The 17053-nt window shown below is 36.5% G+C and overlaps 1 protein-coding gene across 2 annotated transcripts in view; it reads left to right on the forward strand.

Moving 5' to 3' along the window:
* The first annotated feature begins 3026 nt into the window (after positions 1-3026).
* The window catches only part of LOC149566191 (uncharacterized), a 31896-nt gene continuing 17869 nt past the window's right edge, over positions 3027-17053 (forward strand). The window contains exons 1-2 of one of the 2 annotated variants that reach the window (XM_089819611.1): positions 3027-4004; positions 4256-6187. In XM_089819611.1, coding sequence (XP_089675737.1) covers positions 4493-6184 — 1692 coding nt within the window. In that variant the 5' untranslated portion in view covers positions 3027-4004; positions 4256-4492 and the 3' untranslated portion in view covers positions 6185-6187. Of the gene's footprint in view, positions 4005-4061; positions 6188-17053 lie in introns of those variants that run through there. The other variant, XM_089819610.1, reaches the window with a different exon arrangement.

Genomic DNA, 17053 nt, shown 5'->3' on the forward strand with positions numbered 1-17053 from the left:
TCAGATTCATGCAAAACCCTAGCCCTTTCCTTCGTTTTTTTTTTTAATAGCCTGGGAGTCAACAAGGTCAGTGAGTCAACCGAGATCTGTGACAAGAATGAGCTACGTGGGCCAATGATCGTTTATCTTTTCGCCACCTTGTGGGGTCTCGTCAAGTTGACCGTATCTTTATAACCAACTGCGCCACCCCCTCAAACCCTAACTGCGATGTAACCGCCAACCGCCAGCCTTAACCATGCTGCCCTCATTATTAATACCTTGGCTGACCCCATTGGGACAAGTGTCCCTCAGGCGCTTTCTTGCTTTTTTAACTTCCTTGCACTTTCATATTGCGGGAAAGCCCTGATCGTTGATCTCTACGAGATCAACGATCGTGAAAGATTTTCTATATTTTGCGCTTGCTCATATATTGGGCCCATCACACCTGGCGCCACCTCAGCAACTCGTACCACACTGGACAACACCTAGCAACACCTGACGACTCATGGAACTAGCCTGGCCCTACAGGGACACACGGCAACAAGGCGCTTGCCCGCATTACTTAATTACCTTGCATCTTCATCTTGCGAGCATGCGCCAGCCGTGGATCAAATCACATCGGATGGTGGAAGGCACAACTAAGAATAGGGAATGGCATGGGACACGTGTCACAAAGAGGGATGTCCGCATTATTTAATTTTGCTGCAACTTCATCTTGCGGGCATGCGCCAGCCGTTGATCTCAGAAGATTTGATGGTGCTCGTAACATGTGCATCTTGGACCTTTGCGAATACCCACCGTGATGTCATCCAGATGTGTGTCGCCAGGGCGCTTGCCCGCATTGTCAGAAAGTCTGTCAAAAAAAATGCGGGGAAGCGAGTGCCAAGGGAATTGCCAGCTCAACCTACCACCTTGTCCATCCTGCGGCCCACACGAAAACATGGACCCACCTACCACGCATTGCCAAGGGGCTTCCCCGCAATGCTTAAAGGTCACTTATTTTGATATTGCGGGAAAGCGCCCATTGTAGATCTAGGCAAGATCTGACGGCATAGAAAGTTGCAGGCCGACATAAACAAAAAAGGAAAATACACTAAGGTTTTTAAAATGTTTATTTTTTCGTATTTCCATTGCATTTAAATAATGTTAAATCTAGGACCTAGCCGTTGGGTGGGGGTTGCATTGAATTCAAATTTTGGCGGGGAGGGCAAAATGGGTAACAAGATCCTTTAGTTAACTCTAAGGAATATATCAATATATAAGGTAAGAAACCTACAAAAGCTGCTTGTTTCAACTGTGGAAAGCTTAGTCATACATCAATTATTTACAAAACTATATAGGTCAACATTTCAATAGGTATACCCTTAAATGGACATTGTTACAATTTCAATGATTTTGGACATCAAGAAAATGTAGATCAAACTCTACTAGTGCATCATCAGAAGGAAGTTTTGTAGGTTGTTACTGTTACACATGAAATCATTATAGACATATGGCACAAAACTATAGGTACTGACAAGCTAGTAAGAAAATGGTAAAGAAAAAGTAGTAGTAAATCATGAACAAGTGAGGAATAAAATGACAAAGATTTTGGTCAAGAAGGAGGAAGTCTATGAGAAATGGTAACCATCCAATCTCAAGTCAAGAGGATTCATCATCAAACTAAGCAAATAAATTTTGTTTAGGGACCTAAAACAAATTGCATTGCATTTTATACCTGTCCAATAGTATAACTATCTAAGATTTGCCTGCATCTTCTTGACACCTAGATTTGCCCAATAAGGTGCACAATGAGCATTGAATAAAACCAATGTACAAAGACCATATAACGAGAGTACATATATCTGACTCAAATGATGCAAAAGACCACCTACCAAAAAATATATCGTGAAAACCTACCTTCTAACGGTCTACTTGATCCAATCTCAACATACACCCTAGTGACAACAAATTTAAAATTTATTTTAAAAAAATATTATAATATAATATCAAAACTACATCATCAATAAAATTTACAAACAAATACTTATTTAATACTACATAACATATTGAACCAAATATGCATAAAATCATTAATACACACACGCACAAATATATATTCCATCTTTCATTGCATTCTCATCATTTTTATTCTTTTTTACACCTTACCGTCGATACATAGACCATTCTTCCATCAATTTTAAAAATAAATTTATTTATCTATCACATTTTTATTTCTCGATTATCTCCAATTATCTCCAATTATCTCGATAACTCTAAAACCACTCCATATTAAGATGGAAGCTCACTCCATGATCGATACATATACCATTCTTCCATCAATTTTAAAAATAAATTTATTTATCTATCACATTTTTATTTTCTAATTCTCTCTAATAATCTCGATAACTCTAATTATATTTCGAACTCAATAACAAACTTGAACTTCACAACATTCTCCACACCGAGAGTAAAACCACCCCATATAAAGATAGAAGCTTACTCCATGAAAATCTTGACCTCAAACAACACAACACATCTAATTCAAGCCAAATCATCATTTTCAATGTACATTTATGCCTCGCTCACATTCCCAAGAGCCAAGAAAATGATCAAGAACATCATAAAATACTTTGCTACTAATTTTGAACAAGTAGCCACCAAGTGGGTAGGCCCATGTCATTGCTCCGAACGAAAGAAACCTTGAACTAAAAGATAACATCAAAAACACCAAATACAAAAGATTGCACTTTTTTCCAAACTTTATTTTACACTAAAAATATACTTAGCTGAAGGTCAGATCGTTTCAATCTCAACCACTGTCATGCTTGCATTTGTTAGGCTCTTGGCCAAAATATGACATACCACCGCATTTGTTTCAATTATAGTTCTGACACTTCACCTCTTACATATTTCATGGCCAGCCAAATGGCAAGACCGCAAAGCCTAAAAATCCACCACAATGGCACTCAACACAAAGACCAACATGAACACCTGGCCCTTACCCTCAGGCTAACACACATTAATAACAAGATAAGGCACACACTGAATGCCCTTAAGCTAAGAAAAGTAGCTCATTCAAATAAAATGACAGCGATGGACAAAGGGCCATTAGAGATAATAGTTTGAGGTAGCTCAAAGGAGCATTCAAAGTAGTACTCTCCTATTCTGCCTCATTTCAAGAACATATCGTATGTTCCCTTTCCCTTTCTCTGGAATGTTATAGATTGGTTTATATTTTGCAGCATCATCATTTGCACCATTTTGTGATTCTGATCAAGGACAATGATGGTAAAATAGAAATTGAAGAAAGAGAAAGGATATTAGGTGGGTCCTTCACTGCATGAGCTTCCATGCTCCTTGTACTTCATACCTCATAAACCAAGAACTCCCATCAGCCCGAGATTTCAAGTGTAATTACTACATTTGATATTAATGGTTTCCATTTGCGTTGCCATCCTCAGCCCATTGAAAATAATAATAATCTATTCTCTTCGTTTTTCTGTGTTTTCTCCTCGTCTGTTACAGTCGGGTTCTCTGGTTTTGCAATAGGAATTTGTAAAGTAGTCGATTCGGGAGCCATCCTAAGTTTGCATTCTGATATCTTTATTGCCAAGAAGAAGAATAAAACAAACCGCAATAAAACAAACAACCCTTCTTATACCTTTCAGAAGCAGAACCAGTCTGATACTTGGGTAATGGTGGTTTTGTTTTTTTCAATCTGTGGATGCCTGTAAAATATTCGTGGGTGCCTCTGAAAACTTTTTGGGCGCCTATGAAATCTCTTTGTATGACGTTTTTTTCATATTTTGTGGTTCCTTGGCGATTGGGCATTTATTTTTGGAAGGTGGCAATTGACATCATGGTTGTAAAAATATAAAACTTCCAAGTCTGGTTTATTGGTCACAGTAGTTTTATCGTTTTTTTTTCTTGTGGGTGCCTCTAAAGCTTTTTTTGGCTACCTCGGAAACTTTGAGTGTGTTTCAAACAGTTCTGTGGGGGCCTGCAAAATCCCGTGACACTGTGTTGGAATGGCAAGTGGCATTGTGAGTATTGCTTTCATTCTATGATAAGTCCTTTATGACTAAATATATACTTTCCATATAACCTTTCACTAACATGATCACTAGTTTTCTGGATTCTAGCTTTCATTCTCCTAGCAGCAGTAGTTTCTTTTTTTCCCTTAACCATAATAGGGACATGCCTACCGAACCTTTGTGTGTCTGTGTGTGTGTTTGTAAATGTCAGCGCCTATTGGTCTAATGTTATTATTATTGGGTGGTTTTGATTTCATTAGGTGGCAATTGATAGCAGGTTTGGGAATGCAAAAAAATGGAGAAGAAAGCGATTGGAAGGGCTTGATTGATTCTGAAACCTTTGTGGGACTTGTTTGTGTAGTTTGTTGGCTATTGAAGTATTGGTTGTTTTTATTTTCTCAAAGGAGGCAATTGACAGGTCTGGGAAAACAAAGAGAAGGCCAAGAACATTGCCGATTGATGCATTGGTGTGGTGGATCAGGGATGGTCGTTGATCTATGGCCAATCTGGAGCTTGCTGTGCAGAACTGCCAAGGGCAATTGATTGCTGTAGAAAAAGGAATAGCCAAAAAGGGCGCAGTTTCGGCCATGAAAGATAATATCAACAACATCGGTAATAATATGGAGGATTCTCGAAGAGATGAGTGGAGTACAGAAGCAATTAATAACTTATTAGATGTGTATGAAACCAAATGGAACCACAGAAACAGGGGAAATCTGAAAGGAGGGGACTGGGAAGATGTAGCGACGAGGGTAAGTGCTAGAGGTGGCAGTGGCAAGTCTGCAAAATCTCCTTTTCAGTGCAAGAATAAGGTTGCTAGTATGAAACAGAAGTACAGATCGGAGACCCTGTTGCAGGGGATCAATGGATCCAATACTTCAAGGTGGCCCTTCTTTGGCCGCATGGATGTCATGCTAAGGGTGAGGTCTCCTAATCCTCAACCTATTCAGGCGGTTGGTCCAGACTTGAGGCAACACGGTGGACTGCAGAGTGGGGATTCTGAGCAAGAAGTTTTCAGAATTGGTGGTAGCGGTGGTGGTGGCACCGTTGGGGGAGGCGGTGGCAATGATGGTGTTATTCTCTCCAGTGGAGTAGAACAACATAGAGTAAGAATTGGTGGAGTTGGTGGTGGCAATGGCGGTGGTTTGCTCTCCAATGGGGAAGAACATAGAATGAGAATCGGTGGAAGTGGTCTTCCTCTCTTCAATGAAGAAGAACAACAAAGGGCCAGGTTTGGTGGTGCTCCCTGCAATGGAGAACAACAACAGCACAAGGCCGAGTCTCATAGCAAAAATAACGATGATAATAATAACAATAATGAACATCACCATGATAATATTAGTGAAAACAATGGCGAAGGAGAAGAAGGTAACGACAATGGTGAGGCTGATGAACAGAACGATGATGCATCCAATACGTTGCCCCACAGAAAACCCCTTGAGGAGAGTGATGATACTGGCACGCCCAGAAGCAAATCAGCCCATTTGCAGGCTGCGGTTGTTGGTAGTGGTATTAACAAATCTATCATCAAGCACAAGAAATATCTGAGCAAGGAGGTGGCTGCAAGCATAAGGTCTTTTGCGGACTCTATAATGAAGCTCGAGAGGGCTAAAATGGATATGCTAAAGGACTCTGAAAGAATCAGGGCAGAGATGGAGGCCAGGAGAGTGGATATGGAATTGAAGAGAACAGAGATCATTATGAACACCCAGTTGGAAATTGCTAAGCTCTTGTCTGGAAAGACGAAGAAAAAGAAGCTGAAGAAAAAATCAGGTGGTACTGTTGCTGTAACGGGAACTAGCACTACCAGCGCTAGTACTGATATTGCCGCCATGGCCACACAGCACGAAGTCTCTGGAGGCCCGTATACTGCCGCTGCTGGTATTTCATCTTCTCCAAGCAGAAATGGCGTCTCCGTGAGTGTGAGTGCCGCTGCATTAAGTTGTGTTCCATGTCAGGGCCTTGCTGATTTTGTTTCTAATGGAAATCACCAACATAGTGGCAGTGCTCTTCAGCAGTCTTCAATGCTTATACCTCCTTCTCCTCCCGTTGCAGCAATGGCGGGAGCTTCTCATGCACGGCCTATTCATCATCATTTCCTTCCAACCACCGTTCCAGTCTCCGTGGTCCAGCCCATTCCTTCGCTGCAATTCATGGCTTCACCAACTTCTCAGACCAAGCCAGATTGAACGGTAAGCTTTTGGCATTTCAACGGGTCTTATTAGTTTCAACCTTGAGATTTTTAAAGTACCCAGTGGATATATAATCGTACTTGCTAGAAAAACAAATTCAGCTGGATTCGGACTACTTTCATGAAGTGAATTTGGTTATCATTTTCACATTATATAGGTCTCAGTAGTCTTTACGGTTTTAAAACAGTTACCCAATGGATATGAAACAATTCTTGCAATTCCTTTTCCAATTCATCAAATTTCTGTCATGAAGATCTGTTTGATTATCGTTTTTGCAGTATCATCTCATGCTTTTCAAGCTTTAGTGTTATTTATGATACCCAGTGCATATTTTATTCCTTAAATGGTTTTCAGACTTTGCTTTCGGTATATTCTAACATTTTCATTCAATGCCTCTCAAACTTTGCTTTCAGTTATATTCTAACTTTGTTTCTTTAGTTTTCAGGCTTTGATGCCAGTATAATCTGTTTCATTATAATGTAAAAGTTGTTCAATATTGACTCGTTACTACCGGGGTTGTTTATTATCAATGCCTTTCAAACTTTGCTTTCAGTTATATTCTAACTTTGTTTCTTTAGTTTTCAGGCTTTAATACCAGTATAATCTGTTTCATTATAATGTAAAAGTTGTTCAATATTGACTCATTACTACCAGGGTTGTTTATTATCTGTATCCAATGCTTAAGATAATTCGTTTGCATCCTTTTGCCTCCTAATCAATAAGACATGCATTCTTTTCTAACCGATACTCACATTGTTTTCCAGTGGTTTCCAGCCTCTTTTTATTGCACTATGGATGTTAATGTTTCCTCGATTGTTTTTAGCATATTGTACATTTCAACACTGGTTTAATGCTTAGTTATCAGCAATGACATTTGCACTTATCCAACCCTGCCTGTCAATGGTTCTTAACCAAACCCTCAACAAATTTCCCCTCCTTTAAATGATTTGTCATTTGTTTGTAGACGTTGCTGTCCTCAAAGTATGTTTGTTATTATGTAGAGCTACACGCCACTGACATGCATTGCATTGGTTTCTCAGATTGTCATGAACATTGAAGGGTGTGTTTATAAGCCCACAGGACATCATTGATTTCTTTCTCATCTCCAGTCTGGCAGAACTTCAGAGGTGTTGAAAGTCGAAACAATCCAATCAGATTTTATCTCAGGGTCACTGCTTTTTCAGTTCTATTTAATAGATACCTCTGCTTCTGTTAAAATCAGATAGAACCAGTACAAATTCAGCAAGCCTCAATAATCTCTCCAATGTTGTAGACTAGGTAGCATTTAACCACCACATCTCCACCATCCTTTCAAAGGTTCTCTCAGCCGGGATTTGCAAAACCCCAAATGACCAACATTTGTTTTGTTATATCGAATGACTTCCATCTTATCTTGAATCAATATAATACATTAATTTACCCTTGTTATTACCAGTTGGGCCCTCTAATCAAAAGCTCTCTTGTTCCATAACATGAATACTTTAATCTGCACTTGCCTTAAATAAATAATTTTTACCAACTTATAAATTTACGAGTGCTGTGCCATCGCTTTCAAGTGGGGTATATTATTGCTTTGGTCTCACCATTAGTAACTTTGTAGGTATTAAATAAAATTGAGCCCACTGTCAAATTTGAAGGTGAGCAGTCTAGACGAATATAACTGCGGGTTTAATGATCATGATTCATAGCAGAAGAGCCACCATTGAAAGGAGTCCAGATGAATATTACTATGGGTTTAATGATCATGATTCACAACAGAAGAACCACCATTGAGAGGATTCTAGACGAATATAAACTGCGGGTTTCTTGATCACGATTCACAACAGAAAAACTGAGGAACTTGGAAATTGTTAACAATGATATTTTCAGTCCCATAGACCGATGGTCTCGTGAACCTCATTAAAACTCATTCATTCAATTACTTAGGCTCCTAACCCCATAGACCAATGGTCTCATTACTTAGGCTCCTAACCCCATAGAGGGATGGTCTCATGGACTTCATGAAAATTCATTCATTCAAATACTTAGGCACCTGAAAGGTTAGAACTTTTGTACTTGGGTCCAAATACTGAAAGAGTGGTGAAGTTGTCATAGTTTGGGCACCTTTGAAATCCTTTCTAAGGCTGATTATGATGGATCTGCCATTGTAAAACATACACAGTAAAAACCAAAACCAAAATCATTCACACTTATTTTGTTGTCTTCCAATTAAGAAAGACGACTTCATCATTAACAATAACAATAACAAACACTTGCACAATGGCATCAATATTATACGTATGTAGACTACTTTTTTAACTTTTAGGACCGAATTTCCTGAACTCGAAAGCCCACATGGGAAAACCTATCTCATTCTTATTCCATTTCTATTTTGAGGATTCATAAACGCCTAAGCTACTTCCTGGCAAAAGAACAAAATCCAAGAAATCAGACTGGCTATTTATAGAAAAAAATCAACTGGGCTGACATATAAAAGGATACCATTAATTGGGTACTGCCACAAGGGGCTAAAAATTGAAGTTTACCATTTATTACAAATGTCTAGGTTTGTTTGTTTGTATGCTTGTGTGCTGGAAGGCCACTTTTAACCAGAAGTTAATATGAGGTGGGGATCAGAGTTGTAGTAGAGTTAAAAGTCCCTTTGTCTTCTTGCAGCTGTAGCATCTTTTATGCGTTTTTTTTGTTGTCCTCTTTATCTTTAGCCCTCGGTTCTATGCTATTTGTCTCGAACGTCGTTTAGGCTATTTTCCTTCCTTGTTTACATTGGGCCCCTGACCAATCGCTTTATTTGTTGTACGGGCCTGCCGTTTTATTTGTTGTTGCAGGCTTGACTTTTCACCTTCCTTCCGCCTGGTTTCAAAAACATCCTCTACCGGGGCGTACGGCACAACGGGCCCACTCAATGCCTTCCTCCTGTCTTTCTCAATTTATATTTTTCATTTAAATTCTTTCGGTGGACCAACCGCTCTCTCCATTAGTAGTTACTAATTCATTCATTTAAAGTTTCCAGAAAAAGGATAAAAGCCCAGAAGGTTGGATTGAAGGCAGAGCTGTGAATTAAAGGTAGGTTTTCTCAAATTTATCATGGACCGAATACTTTAATTTTTTTTCCGCTATCGTTTTCTGGAGGGGGCGAACAAAAATTTCTGACTGGGTGCTGTAAAATTGTTTTGGGTTATATAAATTCTCATTGGTTTTATAGTACCCGGGCATTGCTAAACATTTTAGCTCAGAATTTGTTATGCGTTCGTATCCCATAAATTTTTTTGACTTGGGTGAAGAAATTTGGCTCAAAATTTTTAGTGCCCTGCTATGCCTAGTTGAAGTAATTCAAGTTTTTAGCTCAGAATTTTTAATGCGCTGGCGTATCCTACATTTATTTTTAGGAGTTAGTTAGGTTAAGAAATTTTCGTAAGTCTAAAATTTTTGGAGCTATTTTTAGTGCGCTGGTATGCCCTATATTTTTTAGCAGTAGAGTTAATTCGGGTATTTTTTGAGCTCAGAATCCCATATTTTTTCAGCAGAAGAGTTAAAAGTCTATGCAGCACCCATTACTTGTAATTATTAATTAAAAGTAAAAATCAATTAATTAAAAATCGAAATACAATGAATATAACATTTTTAACTAATTAATAATTACAATAAATAAGTCACTTTGGTTGCTGCATCCAGAGAAAAAGAAGAGGTTGGTTTTATGCATTTTTTCATTTACATTTGTTAACACGCCATCTATTTAAAATTATAGTAAATATATAGTAATATAGGTACTCTATTATTGAATGCAAAAATTGGACATCCAACTCAACTCAACCCTTGTTGCTAACCATAACTTTTCCTATTAGCCACACAATTCATTAATAAGAGGTTATGAAGTTACAAGAGACTAACATAAGAGGTTATGAAGTTACAAGAGACTAACATATAATCTAAAATTAGTCTATGCCTTTTGTATATAACTTTTTGGGGTCACCTAGCCAAACATCAATACAGGATCCTCTAGTCAAAGGGAATTGTTTTCAAATCTATGTATCATTTGTATAAATGGATCCTCTAGTCAAAGCTTACAAGGGAATTGTTTTCAAATCTATATATCATTTGTATAAATCAAACCCTTTCGGAAGTTGACAAATGGAATATTCTAGTTTATATATTGTTTGTTTGTATATGAGACCCATTTCTATATCTTTGACTTAGGATATTTTATAGTTATCTTAGTTATTTTAGTTTATATATTGTTTGTTTGTACATGAGATCCATATATCTTAGATTGGGGTTATTTTATAGTTGACTTTTGACGAAAACTTTTTTTAAATTTAAAATTATCCTATTCAAATAATATATATATCTGTTTTAAAAATGAAATTAATTTGATCAAGCACACAATTATACCAAAAATATTCTCTATATTTGACAAATTTTAAATACTTGTTTGAGTGTATAGATATAAAATGACATGGCTTGACACACTAAATTTAGAGTTCATAAATTAATGAAATTATATAATAAAACTACTAAATAAATAGTAGCAAGAGATTAGAAACCTACAAATTTTGGTGGGATGACTTAACTATTTTTGATGATTGAGATAGAGTTGTTTATTGCTTTGATATTAAATTTTTGATTGTAGTTCATAATAACTTGATTTGGATGTATTTGACATTGAAATGCTCTTTTTTTGTTTACATTTAACCATGTGTTGATCTTTTTTGTGATTTCGTTTTATGTGGCATGCCTTCAATGCGAGAGGAGCAGAGAGATTGATTTCTTTACTATTTATGCCCCTAGATTACTTGAAAATAGGTGGTGGTATTAAGCAAACATTGTAGGGAGCTTCTAAACTAGAGGAGACTTGTGTGTCATGTCTTCAATGCCAGAGGAGCAGAGATATTGAGAGATTGATTTCTTTACTAGTTAGCCCCTCCTAGATTATGTGAAAATAGGTGGTGGTACTAAGAAAACACTGTAGGGAGCTTCTAGATTAGAGGAGAAGAGAGATTGATTTCCTTACTAATTAGGCCCCTAGACTAATTGAAAATGGTTGGGTTGTACTAAGCAACATCATGGGGGACCTTCTGTGGACCTATTATGTTTGAGGAGGAGGGATTAATGTGCTTACTAGTTAGGCCCCAAGATCAAATTGATAAAAGATTGAAGTAAAGATCAATACAAAGATGTTGGATGTTGATGTAGGTAAAATTTTAAATTACTTTAAAATAGGTGGTACTAAGAAACTTCGTGGGGGACCTTCTATGTTAGGGGAGGAGAGATCAATGTCCTTATTAGCTAGGCCCCTAGATTAATTTGATAAAAGATTGAATTAAAGATTGAAACAAAGATGTTGGATGTTGATGTAGACAAAATATTAAATAACTAATAACTAAATTTGCTAGTGTTAAGTGGCTAATATGCAAATGTGTTGTTCTAATTGTTGATTAGTTGTTCTCTTTAGATTCCATTCTATGTCATATTTGTTGGACTATTTGCCAATGTTCCCCTTCGGGATTCATGACATGGCTTAACCACCTCCTGTGTTCTATAAGTCTAGTGGTTGTATCGGGCATTGACAGGTCGATCTTTTGGTGCAACGACACTCTAGCTTGTAACAAGTGGTATTAGAGCTTGGTCATAGGTTCAAATCTCCTCGGGTAACGTTGAGGGGGGGATTGTTGGACTAACCACCAATGTTCCCCTTCGGGATTCGTGACATGGCTTAACCACTTGTGTTCTATAAGTCTAGTGGTTGTATCGGGCATTGACAAGTCGATCTTTTGGTGCAATGGCAACTCTAGCTTGTAACAATATTATGATGACGAAAAAAAAACTAAATTGATGTTAGTCATTAGGCTTTTATAACTCGAGGTTTTTAGGACTCACAATTGCTAAACAATGTAAACAATGTCAAAGTAGCAATAATTGAAAATAATTTTGATCAATAGGAAGGTTGTTAGGACTCAGGACTATTGTTGTGTAACTAGGTGAGTATGAATTGGTTAATTTTAGAAGGGTCTCATCAAGAACACAAACATATGTGCATAATGGTGTGAAACTTGTTGAGGATGAATGCCAAATTATAAATAAATGAGAGCAATTGTGATCTAAAGATATGAAACATCTATTAATATGAGTTGGTGGAACAAATAAGTGCTACCAACTTTGAAAAAATGGTCTAATGGATTTGACTTGAGGGAACAAGAAATTCTTCCCAACTTCTAAAAATTCCTTTAGGGATTCAAATAAGATTAGTAATAATATGCCAAATTGAGGAGATAAAAATAAAACAGTGATTGACAATTGGCCTTAAGAATAGAGTTTGAGATGTAAATGTAAAATTAAGGCAAACAATGCATGCTTATTTGTGGGCATCATCAACGTGAATGATGAATGTGAATTAAAAGTATTTTAAAATGGGATTGCACCCCCCTCTAAACTCTCCATCCTCGGGTCAGGGATATCCCTGATACAGGGATGTGGCGTTCCCTTGCCCCCTCTTCTTGTTACTAAGTTGTCATCGAGAACGTCCCTGGGATGTTGGGATGTCCGGGGGATTGCGCCATAGATGTCTACATGTCCCTCATCCCTAGTCAGGATGAGATTGCAACAACTAGAGATTTAGTGTTGGCTGGTGTTACTTTGGCGAATCTTGACCATGCCGGGTCCAATAGTTCTAGTGATGAGGAGTTTTCCTTAGGGATGATTAGAGGCCTCCCTTCACTATATTTTGACATGATTTTGTACTTGTTTTTGATATCATGCCACTCATTGTAATCCTCTTTATGATATTTTTGACCTAATATAAAACATAATTATTCGATTTGTTGATAATTGAATTTTTAATAGCGATTGATTTAGTGTTCAAAATGAGAACTTCAATGTTCATTGTTCAATGTTTATGTATATTCTATTGGTTATGTTGCAATTTTGGCATGTTTAAGCATTTGGTATTATTCTAAGTTACCAGTACGGGTACAAGCACGGATATGGATACCTGGGTATGGTATGTGGGTACTGCAATCTTTTTGGAAAGTGGGTTGTACCTTTGTACAAATAACATATAAAAATCATATATATATATACACACACACACATATGCATTTGTACAACTTGAAAAGTAGAAACAAAACTAAAAGCATATAAAAATCATAAATATATATTATATATCTGTGCATGTATACAGGCTTATAGCTTGAAAAGTAGAAACAAAACTGCCATAAATATTGCAGTAGCACATTTATAATGATTTACTATAAGTCTAGTTTCATATCAATTTGTCAAAAATTGAATGTTATGATAGATATATCATATATCCGTATCGAATTCATTGTGCATTGGTTAAACTGTCAAAATATTACAATTAGACTGATTAGTAATTAGCATCATATGGGTCATCAAGAAAATCAAGATCAGTGGAACCACATGTAGCCCCAGTTTCACTTCCACAGCTAGAAGCACGTTGGCTATTTGCCTCCACAGAGGGGAAAGATGGTGCGTTAACTGAAAAATCCAAATTTGTTCTCTTAGGATCTACATCCCACAACATTGTGCCCCTTTCCTTGTACTGATTTTGATTATAAGTAAGAAGGCGCAAGTTGGAATGCACATAAACCAATTCTTCTACCTTGCTGCCAATTGATTGTGTTTCACTGAGTGAATTAAGGAGCGTGTACTCCAATTTCTCTCAGCTGAAGAAGAACTAGCAACCTATTGAAAATTTGTCACAATGTTAGAGAGTTGCAACTATAAAAATAACTTTATTTCTGACATTAACAGACTAACAGTGTTAGAACATTAACAGACTAATAGTGTTAGAGAGTTGAAACAAAAATTAAGAAACATACCTGTGATAGAAGTTTGATTGCAAGAGTTTGAAGGTGTGATGATGTATGGCCATTAAGGTACCACCAAGCATGAGCATCCTTCGTGTACTTGTCACAGATAGCAGCAACACTTTGACTGCTAGAGGATACAAAATCAACAAACTTAGTTGTAACTAAATCCTTCATTGCATGATCACGAAAGAGTTTACTGAGTACTGTCCTACATCCATCACTTCTTCATCTTTGTATGGTGGTACCCTTGTTGGCTAAGAAAGAATTTCATCGCTATAAAATTTTGGAGTCAATGCAAATGCAAGAAGATGTAATTGAGTGGTCATTTTGTTCCACCATTCAACACTAATTAACTTCTTTGAAGAAAGTTTCTTCAAGATCTTTCTCTTTTTTATTGATGATGTCTCTCATTAACTTGATCATTGAGTCAATGCCATCGTATACCATTCCCAAACACGGGTGTTCCATGTTAGCAAAACAGATCATGCTCATGATGGGCTCGGTGAAGCTAAGAAGATATTTCACTCTTTCCCACCACGTGTCTTCTATATTGGATTGCCTCAATTGAATCCAACCTTGACCAATAACCATGCTAGCAAGCGCCTCTTGCACCAACACAAGTCGCCTCACGACAATTGTGTTTGATGCAAATCGAGTCTCAACAACCTATTCAAGAATTAAAAATCAAAATTAAAAAATGAAGAAATCATTATCAAATTTAAAAAGTAAATTCATATCAATAGTGAAATGTAGAATTGAAAATTTGATGTGTTTCAATTACCTTCAGCAATTCCAACAGTGAAAATGATCCAAAAATGGCTTGTGACAGGTTATGGTTTGTGATGAACATCTGAATCATAGATTTGTTTGATCCAATCTATTTTCCTACCCAACTTTTGTAGCATTAGGTTGAGAGAGTGGACAACACAAGGTGTCCAATAGATGTGTTCAAAACATATCTCAATCAACAAACTTGCAACTCGACAATTCTTTGCATTATTTGTAATAACTTGGACAACATTTTTAGGACCCACATCTTGGATGCATTGTATAAGGATATCAGCAATAAATTGTGCATCCTTCACCTATCCCTCACAATCCATAGCCTTTAGAAACATTGCCCCTTTGGGGCACACTGCAATCACATTTATCAATGGCCGATTTTTGGTATCCTTCCACCCATCAAAAATAATTGACACCCCTGTTTGTTTCCATGAATTTCCAATGGGAGCCAATGCATTGTCTATGTTTTTGACCTCACTTGCTAGTAAGGTGGTGCGTACCTTCTCATAACCTAGCCCTATCCACCCTTGCAGAGCCTCATTTGCTTTTCTCAACATATCCTGCCAATATGGTGAGCATACAACATTGAATGCTAAACATCTTCCAACAGCTTGATCTGCAATCTCCCTAGCATCATTTTAGAATGCTCTCTCCAATGGCCCCTTACTTCTCTTCTCAATAACAGGTTCTTCTTCAACTCTACTCAAGAACGGGTGGTTCTCTACTATGATATCAGGAAAGTCACTATGAGATGGAGAAGGTGGGGGCCTTGAACTACTTCCTTTTGGTTTCAACAAAGGATGGTTTGTGGCACGTCTGACTCTTGCATCTACTTCCTCTTGCTTTTGAATGAATCCTACTATTTGTTGAGGTGGCAATCCTTTTGCATCCGGTCCTGCGCATGCTTTGAAACCCATTTGGGGAATGGCACACAAATGGGCTTTCACACGACTATAGGAGCTAGTTTTCTCCACATGGCATAAATTGCATTCCCAAACAAATGTTCCACCTCCTTTTACTTGCCTTTTTATCATGACATATTTCCATAATGGTGAATTGGGATCGGTCTTGAATTTGGGTCTAGCAATAGAAGAAGTTGACATTGTCCTATCTACAAGAGCCAACAAGTTAAAAATAAAAAATGTTATTAAATAATTAAATAATAGTAAATACAATATTAAATATAAAAATAAACAAATTCAATTTCTATTTGAACATTAAAAAACAAAATAATAAATATATATTAACATTATAACAAATATTTATAATTACAATTTATAACAAATAGTATAATTTATTATATAAATATTAAATTGATAAACAATAAAATAAAAAATACATTATTAACATCTAATACTCTAGACATTAAATAATATAATATTTAAATATTGCCTAACATTAAACAAATTACAGTTTAAAATTTAAATATTATATAATATATACAATTTTAAAAAAACTTAAAAAACCTTTTATATCAATAATATATTAATTTTATAAAGTTATAGACTATATATAATATTTAAAACTTTAAAAATTTATAACTTTAAATAAATTTTAAAAAATTAAAATAAACATAAACATATGAAAAAACCCAATAATATATTAATATTATAAAGTTATAAACTATATATAATATTTAAAACTTTAAAAGTATATAACTTTAAATAAATTTAAAAAAATTTAAAATAAACATAAACATAAACATATTACATACCTTAAGCCAAATGCAGCAGGGATTCCACTCACGAGCTTTGGCGCCAGTCGACTCCTGCTCACGAGCTTTGGCTGTCGATTTTGTCATCTCTCGTCGTCGTCCAAGTTGCCGCTGCCTTCTACCAAGAAGATGCAAGATGCAGTTGATTCCCTCCTTCCAGTAAAAAGTTGAGTGCTACGAATGTTTTGCAGACGTAGAAGACTTTCTCCGTCCACTTTAGGGTTTTTACTAGGGTAAAAATGCGTTAAAAACAAACAAAAATCAAACACCGACCCTAAAAATCTAAGTCAAACTGCCACGTAACCAATCAAATTGCTACATCATTAGAAAAGCATTCGGATTCATTGCAAATAAGTATAAATCGAACCCTGTTCAATTCCACGGGGTATTTTGGACGTATCTGATTTCGATACGTACCATACCCGATTTGAAGGCAAAAGGGGAAGTACTGGTAACTTAGGTATTATTAGTTCTTTTATTGCTTTACATTATTTCATAACTAGCATTGTAAGTAATATATGTAGAGTAAATTACAACACCTTG

The sequence above is a fragment of the Cupressus sempervirens genome, chromosome 3 (genome assembly GCF_028749045.1).
Source record: "Cupressus sempervirens isolate cs-2001-9-10 chromosome 3, ASM2874904v1, whole genome shotgun sequence".
NCBI lineage: Eukaryota > Viridiplantae > Streptophyta > Pinopsida > Cupressales > Cupressaceae > Cupressus > Cupressus sempervirens.